Source organism: Equus asinus, chromosome 23 (assembly GCF_041296235.1).
Source record: "Equus asinus isolate D_3611 breed Donkey chromosome 23, EquAss-T2T_v2, whole genome shotgun sequence".
In the NCBI taxonomy this organism is placed as follows: Eukaryota; Metazoa; Chordata; class Mammalia; order Perissodactyla; family Equidae; genus Equus; species Equus asinus.
Genome location: NC_091812.1, coordinates 68,295,142 through 68,308,950, shown reverse-complemented (window position 1 = coordinate 68,308,950; position 13,809 = coordinate 68,295,142). Strand labels below are relative to the sequence as shown.

The 13,809-nt window shown below is 40.2% G+C and overlaps 1 protein-coding gene and 1 long non-coding RNA gene across 4 annotated transcripts in view; one reads left to right on the top strand and one right to left on the bottom strand.

Moving 5' to 3' along the window:
• IARS1 (isoleucyl-tRNA synthetase 1) overlaps positions 1–13,809 on the bottom strand; it is a 76,125-nt gene that overhangs the window by 7,900 nt on the left and 54,416 nt on the right. The window contains exons 31-32 of the mRNA XM_014864667.3: positions 4,854–4,979; positions 842–985 (exon numbers count right to left, since the gene is read on the bottom strand). Of these exons, the coding sequence (XP_014720153.1) occupies positions 842–985; positions 4,854–4,979 (270 nt within the window). The remainder of the gene's footprint in view (positions 1–841; positions 986–4,853; positions 4,980–13,809) is intronic.
• The window catches only part of LOC106846092 (uncharacterized), a 52,646-nt gene that overhangs the window by 29,507 nt on the left and 9,330 nt on the right, over positions 1–13,809 (top strand). The gene's annotated exons all lie outside the window — the stretch shown is intronic.

The window sequence follows — 13,809 nt, the reverse complement described above, 5'->3', positions numbered from 1 at the left end:
CACGAGTGGGGCAGCTGTACAGTCAGCAGATGCAGCCTTAAACAACCCACAGAGGGAAAGGGGAAGGGGAAAAAGAAGAACCAACTAGTATAAAAGTCCAGCAGCTTGGGGAAGAGATATTCAGCAAGCAGTCAAATGAAGAGCCCAAAGGTTTCAGCAACAAAGTGCAAACGAGGACCCCAAAATACCCAGAAAACATAAACGTCAATCTAGTCTGTTGATCAAGACCTGACTTACATACAACAGTTTTCAGAACACTTTCCAAGGAAAAAAAACAAGGCAAAATTAAAATGTTTTGGTGGGGTCAGACTGGTGGCACAGCGGTTGAGTCCGCATGGTCCACTTTGGAGGCCCAGGTTTGCCGATTTGGATCCCAGGCATGGACCTACGCACCACATGCCAAGCCACGCTGTGGCAGGCGTCCCACACATAAAGCAGAGGAAGATGGGCACGGATGTTAGCTCAGGGCCAGTCTTCCTCAGCAGAAAGAGGAGGATTGGCAGCAGTTAGCTCAGGGCTAATCTTCCTCAAAAAAAAAAAAAAAAAAAAAAAGAGCTAAAACGTTTTGGCACTTTAACAATTTAGCTTCATTTAGCTGTAATTTTTACCTAACTAATGCATGTCATTTCCTGACCACGTCAGATGGATGAGGGTGTTTCTACATAAATATACCAAAAGAAACAAGCCTTGTGCACTCCCCAAGGCCGTGTGGGAGTCTCCACTTTAATCACTACACTGAAGCTGCCTTGAAAAGTCCATGCAAGTCCGAGAGGTTGAATGTTAAAAGAAACAGTGCCCACATTGCCAGGTGAGGGTGCTCGCAGTTGGGGGAGGCACACACCTTGTGGGTCCGCGTCCAGAAGCTGTAGGTTGACATACTGACAGAGGAGAGCACTGGGACTGTCGATCAGAGAGGGGGCTGATCCTGCAGTCACACACAGTGTTTTTCCACTAAGACTCAGTAAATCGGTTTGGTTTTGGATTTCTAAAAATAACAACAACAATCATTCTTTCAGGGGTAGAGAGATCAGAGCTGAAGTCATTCACTTTTTCCTATTTAATTAATTTATCATCTATCCTTAAAGTAAGGCTTTCCATTTATTTCTGTTTATCAAAGGACACTATCTTTTCTATAAAATCAGGCTTTAACGATGTGCAAATAGTAGGAAAGTAGTGTTGCAAAATAAATAGCATAATATTCATAACTTAAAATATAAGGAAAATTGTTTACTCCCCTTTTACCATTTTCTCTGTATATTACAGCTCCTCTTAATATATCCTCCTATATTAGAATCCCAAAATTCACCATGAAAAGAAGCTTTATAATAAAAAATGATAATTATAGTCAGAAGATAAAACAAGTTATTTGATTCAACAACATGTGGAAAATAGCAAGACACACAGAACACATGTAGCATAATTTATATAAAATTAAACAGTATTAGGGATGCAAACACAGGTGAACGACTGGTAGTGGCTGTGACCGGGGACAGGAGAAGTAGCATGTCTGACACCGGGCTGGGGCGGATCCTCAAGGAAAAAGGGACCTGCCCCACCTAGTGGATGGATGCCCATGCCCAGCCCGGGGCCGGGGGTTTTCTCTCAAGCCGCACCTGTCACTTCATGGAAACTCCTGTAGGACCAGTTGATAGAAATTATTTCAAGCCTGCTGTGTGGACGGTTCTGCATGACATGCTGCCCCATGGAGAGTGGACGACTGCAATCCTACAGCCTGCTTTGATTCTGGGTGGCCCTGAAGAACAGTGGTGGACGGGAATCCTCCCAGTGGGTACCACTTCATTTAGAGCAGCTGGTTGTTCATTTTGATCAGGAGAGATTGCCAGAGGAATGGATCTATACTAATTCACGGGCAGTGAACAGGAATGGTCAGGGATTGGAAAAAACAGAAGTGGTTTGCAAGGAAGTCAGGGCAAGAGGTATGTGGACAGATCACTCCAAATGGGCAGACTGTGTGAATGAGGATCCTAGAAACTAGGTGGATAATACGACCCATTCTGTGGAAGTCAGCTGGTCTTTCCCAGTCACTCCTGTCCTTGCCCAATGGACTGATGAATGAAGAGGCCATCCTAGCTGGGAATGGTGTTACAGATGGGCTCAGCAACATGACCTCCGCTCCCGAGGCTGATTTTGCTACAGTGTTTCTCACCCACCAACAGCAGAGGCCATCACTAGCTCCCAGCATCATATTATTGCCAGGGGAGTTGAGGAGGGCTCCTGACGGCAGGCTGGCTACTGGGCCACTTCCACCATGGAAGAGGCAGTGCCTATTTCTACTGAAACAGACACTTCTTTTGGAAATGGATTAGCTTTGCTGCCTGCAATGCTTCCGTCAAACTCCATGGACTGTCTTATTATTCACAATATGCATCTCACACAGCATTGCTTCTGACCAAGAAACTGATTTTTCAGCAAAGTGTGGTAAGGCACGCACGTTCAGGAAATTCACTGGCCATACCACGTTCCCCATCATCACGAAACAGCTGGTCTTGAAAAACAGTAGAATGGCCTTTTGAAGACTCAGTTTCAGGACCACCTGGGTAGCAACACCTTGAAGGGCTGGGGTAATGTCCTTCACGATGCCCTTCATGCTCTAAATCAGGGACAGGGAGACTATGGCCCCTGGCTGGCTGCCTGTCCGTTTACGTAAACACAGTTTTAATAAAACACAGCCTTGCCCCTCTTTCACATATGATCATGGCTGCTTGTGCATTATAATGGCAGAGTTCTAGCTCCTAGTCTAAAATATTTACTTTCTGCCTTTTGAGAAGAAGTTTGCTGAACCCTGCTCAAAATCAGAGACTCACATATGGCATGTGAAGATGAAAGCTTTGACCCATTGTCAGTTACAGAACTGAGACTGTAATGTTATGAATTCTTTCTTATTTATATAAGAATATATTTGTGTACATATTAACCAATTCTTATTTTTTCCACTCTCCTACTTTCCTATCATATAACATAAAGTATATTAACAGAATTTAACTTTATATGTCAAGTCAAAGGGGAAAGGTGCCTCAAGCTAGAAGAGAAACCAACATCGCCACAGATAAGGTGACTTTCTAAGCGGTATTGGGTGAGATGGTTAGCATATTTTCAGTTGTACAAGGGATAGTTGAACATGTGACTTTTAATTTATGATGGTCTTATCTGGAAGTGAGATATGGTTTACAGAGCCATGTGCAGATGCCAGAATCCTAAGGGGTGGACTGTGGTGGTTTCACCCTGTGTCAACTCAGCTAAGCTAAAACTGCTTCCCAGAACTCTCCGCCTGGCCTGGTCTGGGTTGGGGCTGACCACAGAGAAAGGTGCACAGGGTTTGGAAGGGAGGAGTTTAGTTACAGCCACTTTGTTTGAAAGGTCAACGTTGGGCCCAGGCACCATTCAGCTTTCATGGGCTGCTGCTTGCTGGGTCAGAGTGGACAGCCACACTCTTCCTGTGCTCTTCCAACTTCTGGGCCAAGCAGACGAGCACTCCTCTGGCAAAGCTTCTTCTGCAGGTCCCCTGACAGTTGGTGTTCAACGTGGCCAGACAGATGTGGGTTCCGGTCTGCCCTTGCTCTTCCCTGCTTCTCATCCTACAGTGTTTTCAGGTAGACTCAGGCTGTCCACTGGCTTACCAGCTTCCCTGGGTGGATCCTGGGCAGAGATTTTTTTCTTAGATCCTCCAACCAACCAGTCTTCCAGACCTTTACTTTCCCAATTTCTCCCACATTACTTTTGCTTCCCTTAAATGACACAATGGTAAATGGTCTTCCACAGTGGTTCTATCAATTGACAATCCAGCCGTGAAGGACAGTTCCTATTACACAGCTTCCCAGACAACACTGGACCCCGTAATTTTTCTAGTTTTTGCCAATCTGGTGGCATGTAATAGTACCTCATTGTGGTTTTTATCCGAGGTTTAGCAGTTTTCCCTTTACTTCTTGGTCATGATATTTACTCTTTTAAGCTATTTAAAAGTTTCTGAAAATGAGCATTCAGATTCATGGAGTGAGTGTACTAGTTTCCTACAGCTGCCCTAAGAATCATAAACTGGGAGGCTTAAAGCAACAGACACTTGTCCCACAGCTCTGGAGTTGAGAAGTCCGGAATCAATGTGATAGCAGGGCTGTGCTAACCCGGACCTGTCGGGATCCTGCCCTCCTCCTCCTGGCTTCTGGAGGCTCCTGCAACCCCTGGCGCTCCTCAGCTTGCAGCTGTGTAATCCCAGTCTCTGCCTTTGTCATCACATGGAGTTCTCCCCGTGTCTGTGTCTTCACATGGCTCTCTTCTTCTAAGGATACCACGCACACTGGAGTAGGGCCCACCCTACTCCGGTACGACCTCATCTTAACTAATTACAACTGCAACGACCCTATTTCCAAACAAGATCACATTCAGTGTTACTGGGTAAGGACTTCATTCAACATCTTTTTTTTTTGCTGGGGTGGGGGTCACAATTCAACAAATGACAGTGGGAGAGAATGTACTTATAATTCTTCAAAATTTTATTTAGGCTTGTCTTACTGAGAATCTGGATTTAGCAAGATGCAGGCAGTATGTTTAATGAAGTTAAAACTCACCAGGGAAGTCTCTGAAGCCCAGAGTCCATCACATGGCTAACAGGCAAGAGGTTGAGTTAAAACTGTCATCTCTAGCAAGTCCAGTGTTCCTTAGCCCTATCACACAGTAAGGAGCACCAGAAACACTGTGGCAGGCACTGCTGAGAGCCCGCCCTGACTGACAGAGTCAGGAAGAGGGCAAAGGCTACATGCATAACTGGTATGAAGCAATCATCTCCATGGATCCACCTTATGTCAAAGCACATGGATACCTTTCAACTTTCCACGTACCTGTTTCACCATGGAAGACAGCCAGCCTTGTAGTTTTTACACCAAAAATGCTAGTAACAACACTCTTCAGCTTTAGAAGGTCCAACCTATTATCACCTTTTGGATTTTCCAGAAGCAATACTCCACCTAAAAAGCCACAAATATAAGTAAAACTGAAGAAAACACATTAAATTTGAATGAAAAGTCAAAGGAGACACGGGGGCTCAAGCTCTAATTTCCCTTTAAGTATATACTATATACACTCTTAACATGTGCTTTGGCAATCTTTGGTAGACATGTTCCAGGGATGGAACTCCATCAGGCAATCTGCTCATCTTTTTCTAGATTCAAACTTGTCTCTATGATCTGCATTTTTCGTTTTGTGCCATTTATAAATCCCTAGGGCTCAGAGTGGTAAAAAATACTATCTGATGTAAAAATAACATCCTCAAGTGGCCCCTGATGTTGATTTATCCTATACTCTAGATTCAACTCCAGATATTTACTTCGCTGACTTGTTTAAACATTTTATTTTGAGATAACCATAGAGGCATGTGAGGTTAGAAGAACAGTAGAGATATCATGGGCTCTTTACCTAGTTTGTCCCAATTAACAACTTTGAAACTATAGCACAATATTATGACCAGGATACTGACATTGACACAGTCAAGATACAGAACAACTCCATCACCACAAGAATCCCTCATCTTGCTCTTTAAAATCTACACCTATTTCCCGCCTCCCTCTACTCCCTAATTAACCTCTGGCAAACAATCTATTCTCCATTTTTATAATTTTGTCATTTCAAGAATGCTATATAAAGGGAATCACATGAGACATAACCTTTGGGATTGACTTTTTTCACTCAGCATAAATCTTTAAAGATTCATCCAGGAATCAATAGCTTGTTCCTTTTTATTGCTGAGTCGTTTTCTATGGTTTGGATGGACGAGAGGTCGTTCAGCCACCACCTATGAAGAACGCTTGGGTTGTTTCCAGCTTTTGGCTATTACGTAGAGTACAGCTACTATAAACACTTGAGTAGAGGTTTTTTGGTGAACATAAACTTTCATTTCTCTGGAATCAAAATACCCAGAAGTGTAATTGCTGGATGATTGTGGAAAGTGAACATTTAGTTTTTTAAGAAACTGCTACATGTTTTTCAGAGTGGCTGTACCATCTTAAAACTCCTACCAGCAATACATGAGAGACCCAGTTTCTCTACAACCTCACCAGCATTTGGTATTGTCACTATTTTTTTTTTTTTTACTATTCCAATAGGTGTGTAGTGATATCTCCTTATGATTTTAATTTGTATTTCTATAACGACTAATGATGTTGCACATTTTCATGTGCTTATCTGTCATCTGTATATTTTCTCTTGTAAACATCTGCTCCTCTCTTTTCCCATTTTCTAATTGAACTTTTTAACTGCTGAGTTCTGAGAATTCTTTATATATTCTAGATACCTCTTTGTTAGATATGTGGTCTGCAAAGATCTTCTCCCAGTCTGTGGCTTGTTTTTTCATCCTTTTCACAGGATCTTTTGCACAGCAGAGTTTTAAATTTTGATGAGATTCAATTTATCAGTTTTTCCTTTTATGGCTTGGGCTTTTGGTATCAGGTCTTAAAAACTCTTTGCTTACTCCTGAACTTTAAAGATTTTATGTTTTTTTCTAAATGTTTTATAGTTTTACATTTGAGTCTGTGATCCATTTTCAGTTAATTTTTATAAAAGGTATAAGACTTAGGTCTGGGATTTTTTTCTACGTATGGATATCTAATTGCTCTAGCACCATATAATGAAAAGACTCCTCAACTGAATTGCTTTTGTTCTTTTCAACAAAAGCATTTGGCCACACTGTGTGGTCTATTTCGGGTTCTCTGTCTGGAACGCTAATCTATGTGTCTGTTCTGTATTCATGCCACAGTCTTCAGATGAGTCTTGAAATTGGGTAAACTGATTTCTCCCACTATATTCTTATGTTCCTAAATTACTTTAGCTACTTTATTTCCTTTCTCTTTCCAGATAAATTTTAGAGTAATTTTGTCTATATCTACAAAACAATATCGCTGAGATTTGATAGGAATCAAGTTTAACCTGTATATTAATTTGGGGAGAAGTGACATGTTTACTATATTGAATCTTCCAATCCATGAACATGATGTCTATTTATTTAGTTCTTTGATTTTTTTTATCAGTATTTTATAGTTTTGGCATAAAATGTTATACATGTGTTTTTAGATTTACAGTGTCCTTTTTTTGAGCAATTGTAAATGGTACTGTATTTTAAATTTCATTCTCCATGTGTCCACTGCTAGTATACAAAAATTAAATTGATTTTTGTATGTTTATCTTATAGCCTGTGTATTTGATGAAAGTTTTTTCTTTTGCTTTTTATAAGCAATGTGATTTTATTCAACTATTTTGAAGATAAAACCCCTCAATTAATGCTTGAACCCAAAAGGCATAGAAAACTGGCCAAAAATACTTTAAAGTAATAAATTTAAAGGTCATTTGTAGGTTTTTCCTCGTAACATGAGTGGTGTCAGCCAGACAGGAAATAACAAACCATATCAAATCATGTTAAAGCAGATGATCAATCTGTGGCTCCATTGGTAACTACTCCTAGGAGAGTAACCTTGTTGGAGTTGGGAGCTCTTCTTCCCAATTATTTGGTCAGCTGGCCCAGAAAGGGACAGTACTGGAGTCAGCAGAGGAGGGAGCTAGGCCCCATCTGTCTTGTCACTGCTCATTCTGGTGGCCCCGACTGAAGCTGACACAGAACCCTGGCCTTGCTGACATCACTGATGTACATCCACTGCCCCTCGGACTGACTGGTTCCACAGGGTCCTCTCACAGCCTCTCCCTGAGACAAGCCAGGATGTCAGCAGTGATGGGCCAGCCCACATGCCACACACCACTGAGCTTGTGCAGCAGTTCAGGGGACCACGTTTCACCTGAGGCATCATCACAGGTCCAAATGAACACACGACCATCCTGGGAACAGCTGGTGACAATGCTGGTGGGCCAACCAATGGAGAGGTCTCAGGACACACTGTAGATTCCTTGGGATTTTCTACGTAGACAATCATGTCATCTTCAAATAGGGGTACTTTTATTTCTTCTCTTCTGATCTGTAAGCCTTTTCTTTTCTTTTCTTGCCTTATTCTACTGGCAAGAATTTCCAGTACAATGCTGAATAAAAGTAGTGAAGATAGGCATCCTTGCCTTGGTCCTTATTTTAGGCAGAAAACATTCAATCTCTTCCCATTAAGTATAATGTTAGCTGTAGGTTTTTTGTAGATGCTTATTATCAAGTTTACAAAGTTCTTCTCCCTGTTTTTCTGAGTTTTTTTTATCAGGAATGGTTGTTGAATTTTGTCAAATGCTTTTTCTGTAACAAATGGTATAATCGGGTAATCTTTTAGCCTGTTAATATGGTAGACTACACTGATTGGTTTTGGGATACTGAACCAGCCTTACATTCTTAGAATAAACCCTACTTACCATAATATATAATTCTTTGTATATATAGCTATATTTCATTTCATGATATTTTGGTAAGAATTTTACATTGATATTCATGAGGGATACTGGTCTATAGTTTTCTTTTCTTGTGTGTTGTCTGCATCTGGTTTTGGTGTCTAATATCTTACTAAAGTGAGTTGTGAGTGTTCCTTCTATTTTCTGGAAGAACCGGTGTAGAATTGGCATTCATTTTTTTAAAGTCTAGTTGAATTCTCTAGCAAAACCATTTGGATATGGAGATTTCTTGAGAGTTAAAATTACGAATTCAATCTCCTTATTAGCAATAGGGGTACTGAAATGATCTATTTCATACTGGGTGAGTTGAAGTAGTTTGTGCTTTTTTTAAAATTCTATTGAAATCATAATAGTTTATAATATTGTGAAATTTCAGTTGTACATTATTGTCAGTCACCATTATATGTGCCCCTTCACCCCTTGTGCCTACCCCTCAACCCTCTTCCCCTCTGGTAACCACTCAACTGTTCTCTTTGTCCATGTGTTAGTTTATCTTCCACATATGAGTGAAATCATATGGTGTTTTTCTTTCTCTGTCTGGCTCATTTCACTTAATATAATACCCTCAAGGTGTAACCATATTGTTGCAAGTGGGATGATTTTGTCTCTTTTTATAGCTGAGTAGTATTCCATTGTACATATACACCACATCATCTTTATCCAATCATCAGATGATGGGCACTTGGGTAGCTTCCATTTCTTGGCTATTGTGAATAATGCTGCAATGAACATACAGGTCCATAAGTCTCTTTGAATTGTTGATTGCAAGTTCTTTAGATAAATACCCAGTAGTGGGATAGCTGAGTCATATGGTATTTCTATTTTTAATTTTTTGAGGAATCTCCATAGTGTTTTCCATAGTGGCTGCACCAGTGTGCATTCCCACCAGCAGTGTACAAGGGTTCCCTTTTCTCTACATCCTCTCCAGCGTTTGTTATTTTTTGTCTTGGTGATTATAGCCATTTTAATGGGTTATCTTAGTGTAGTTTTGATTTGCATTTCCCTGATTACTGGTGATGTTGAACATCTTTTCATGTGCTTACTGGCCATGTGTATATCTTCTTTGGAGAAAAGTTTGTTCATATCCTCTGCCCATTTTTTCATTGGGTTTTTTGTTTTTATGTTGTTCAGTTGTGTGAGCTCTTTATATATTCTGGAGATTAACCCCTTGTTGGATATATGATTTGTGAATATTTTCTCCCAGTTGGTGGGCTGTCTTTTTGTTTTGTTCCTGGTTTCCTTTGCCTTGCAGAAGCTCTCTAGTCTGATTAAGTCCCACTTGTTTATTTTTTCTTTTGTTTCCCTTGTCTGAGGGGACATGGTATTCGAAAAGATCCTTCTAAAACGAATGTCAAAGAGTGCACTACCTATATTTTCTTGTAGGAGTTTTATGGTTTCCGGTCTTACCTTCAAGTCTCTGATCCATTTTGAGTTAACTTATTGTGTACGGTGTAAGATAATGGTATACTTTCATTCTTTCGCACGTGGCTGTCCAGTTTTCCCAACACCATGTATCGAAGAGACTTTCCTTTCTCAATTGTATGTTCTTAGCACCTTTGTTGAAGATTAGCTGTCCATAGATGTGTGGGTTTATTTCTGGGCTTAGTTTGTGCTTTTTGAGAAACTGGTTCATTTCATGCAAGTTGTCAAATTCACGTGTGGAGAGTTGTTCATGGTATTTGCTTATCTTTTTGATTTCTGCAGTCTGTATTGATATCTTGTTTCATTCGAGATATTGGTAATTAGTATCTTCTTTTGTTCTATATCAGTCTCACTAGAGGTTTATTGATTTTATTTTTTTTGAAGAACTACATTTTTGTTTCACTGATCTTCTCTATTGTTTTTCTGTTTTCAATTGTGTTGATTTCTGCTCATTTTTATTTTCCTTCTGTTTACTTAGGGTTCATTTTATTTTTGTTCTGCTTTTTTTAGTTTCTTGAGGTTGGACCTTACATTATTGATTTGAAACCTTTCTTCTTTTCTAATTTTAGTCTTTGGAGATATCAATTAGCTGCTTCCCAGATATTCTGATATGTTGTATTTTCCTTTTCACTCAGTTTTACGTACGTTTTCCTTGACATTTTTTCCCTGATCATGGATTATTTGGAAGTACACTGTTTACTTTTGAAGTGTGTGAAGATTTTGCTTTTATCTGTAACTGATTTATAGTTTGATTCCATTGTGGTCAGAGAACATACTCTATATGATTCCAACTCTTAAATTGAGTTTTGTTTTATGGCCCAGGCTGTAATCTATCTTGGTAAATGTTCTCTGGGAGTTTGAATAGAATGTGTATTCTGCCGCTATTCGGTAGGGTGTTTCATAAATGTTGATTAGATTCTGATTTCTGTGTAGCTGTTGTATTAATTGTTCAAAGAGGTATAGGCAATTCTCAAACTATAATTATGGATTTTCTAATTCTCCTTTAAGGTCTATCAGTTTTTGTTTCATGTATTCTGCAGCTCTGTTGTTAGGTACATACACATTTAGGATCATTATGCTTTCCTTGTGGATTGACATATATTATTCAATGTCATAGGTAATTTTCTTTGCTAGGAAGTCTACTTTATGGAAATGAACATAGGCATTCCTGCTTTCTTTATGTTTGCACAATATATCTTTTTCTATTCTTTTACTTTCAAGCTACCTATATTGTTATATTTAAAGACTTACATAGCTATAACATATAGCTGGATAATGTGTTTTCATCACTCTGTTAATCTCTATTAATTGATGTATTTAGACCATCTATATTTAGTGTAATTATTGATGTTAAGCTTAAGCCTTCCATTTTATTTTCTGATTTCTATTCTGTTTTCTTTTCCCAAGCGTCCTGTGGGTTACCTGAATACACCTTAGGATTCCATTTTTCTCTGTCTAGTGTTTTTGTACGTATTGCTTAGTACAGACTTTTGTAGTGGTTGCACTAGGTTGTACATTATATATACATAACTACTAGTCTACTGGTGTCAGTGTTTACCAGTTTGACAGAAATGTAAGAACCTTACTTCCTTTTACATCCCTTGGCTATTCCCCATTTATATATTTTATGTCTTAAATATTTCTTACATATGCATTGAGATGTTGCAGTTTTTGCTGTAACTACAAACATAAGTTAGAAAATTCAAGAAGGAAAGTCTGTTCAATTCACCTGTATTTTGACTCTTTCCATTGTTATTTCTTCCATACTGATGTCCCTAGATTCCCTCTTTTATCGTTTTCTTTCTGTTTTAAGAATTTCCTCTAGCTATTCTTTTGGGTTAAGTCTTGGTAGCGACAAGTTCTCTCAGTTTTCCTTCATTTGAGACTGTCTTGATAGTCTCTTCACCTGAAGATATTTCTGCTTGATACAGAATTCTGGGTAGACAGCACTTACATTTTAGTGTTTGAGCAATGTTGTCCTTTTACCTTCCGGCCTCCAAGGTTCCTGATGAGCAATCCAGTATCATTCGGATTGCTCTTCTCTAAGTTAGGTGTTGCACATCTCTCACTGCTTTCAAGATGCTTTCTCGGTTCAGAAGTTTGCCTATGCTACATCTCGATGCAGATTCTTGGGTTATCCTGTAAGGGATTTCCTTAGCTTCTTGAATATGCAGATTTTGTGTTTCGTCAAATTTAGTAAGTTTTCAGCTATTATTTCTTTGAATACTTTTTCTGTCCTGTCTTTTTCTTCTCTTTCTCTCAGAATTCAATCACAAGAATATTAAACTTTTGTTATTATCCCACAGATCTTTGAGGCTCTGTTCATTTTTTTCAGATTTTTTAAAAAAACTGTTGTTCAGAATGGGTACTTTTGATTGTTCTACCTTCCAGTTCAGATTCTTTCCTGTCTCTTCTATTCTGTTGTTGAGCCCATCCACTGAGTTTTTGTATTTTAGTTATTGTATTTCTCAGTTCTAAAATTTTTACTTGATTCTTTATATCTTCTGTTTCTTTGTTGAGGCTACTTTTCATTTGTTTCTACTGTGTTTATAATTGGTCTGTGAAGCATTTTTATTCTGGCTGCATTACATTTTTCAGATAATTTTAACATTTCTGTCATCTTGGTGTTTATAGGTATTGATTGCCTTTTTTCATTCAGTTTAAGATCTTCCCTGTTCTTGGTATGATGAGTAATCTTTAATTAAAACCTAGACATGTTAGGTATTGGAGACTCTGGTTCTTATTTAAACCTTCTATTTTAGCTGGCTTTGTCTGACATCACACCGGCAGGGGAGAGGGGACACTGCTTTGTTACTGCCTGCTGGGAGGGTGGGAAGGGAAGTCTGGGTTCCCTGTTCAGTCTCCACTGACACTAAGGTCAGGATTCCTTGCTACTGCTGGGAGGGGGCGAGGAGGGAGTTTCCACTCTCCTCCAGGCCTCCACTGCTGCCTCCATGGCGGTGAAGAGTGGGAGTGCCTGCTTACTGCTCCCCATGTGGCCTTCACTGATGCCTCGGCAGGCAGCAGGGATATGCGGCCTCATTCCCACCGGGCGGTGGTGAGAGGGAGGGATGCCCTGCTGCTGCCTGTGGGGATGGACATCCAGGCTCTCCACATGCTCTACCCTGACACTGCTAGGCAGAGGGGTTCATAACTGCCTGGGTGGGAGGAAAGTCCCGGCTCACTACTTAGTCTTCTCTGATAGTAGCGTGGCAGTGGGGGCTTGAGGCTCCTCAGCCTGGCAAAGGTCTAAGCTCTCCACTTGGCCTCTGCTGGCGTGAGTGGCAGTGGGGCCACAGTTTCTTCTCTTGCATTTGGCTGGAGTACAGCAGTTATTATCTACAAGTTTTCTGTCTTGCTAGGCTGCCCCTCTTCTGGTCCTTCATCTAGAGAGAGAAGGATTTTGTTGGGGCAATTTTGTGCATGCTTGTTGGCATTTCCAGGTTGCTGGCTTCTTCAGCTCCAAGGCTGCGGTACATGAGGCAAAAAGAAAACCCTGAGAACTCTCCACTATTTTGTTGCTTGGTTCCAAGGTCCCTAGCTGGTCTGTCTTCCCTCCACCTTTAAGAGTTTTTTTTTTTGTTTTAAAGATTGGCACCTGAGTTAACAACTGCTGCCTTTTTTTTTGCGCGTGTGTGTGTGGGTCCTTCTAGTTGTGGCATGTGGGATGCCGCCTCAGCATAGCCTGACAAGCAGTGCCATGTCTGCACCCAGGATCCGAAGCAGAGAAACCCTGGGCTGCTGAAGCAGAGTGTGTGAACTCAACCACTCGGCCATGGGGCCGGCCCCAAGAGTCTTCTTGTAGTGGTCTTTACATACCATCTCCAGAGTGTTCAGCTGTACTTTGTGGGAGGAACAGGGAAAACTACATCTAGTCCATCTTCCTAGAAGTGCAAGTCCAATCATTTACTTTCAAGGATTCATTTTGATGACAATTAGATAGAAAAAGTTATCCAGTTTTACCAATTCTCTTATAAAAGCTTTAAAGACATTCACAGGTTTAACTAA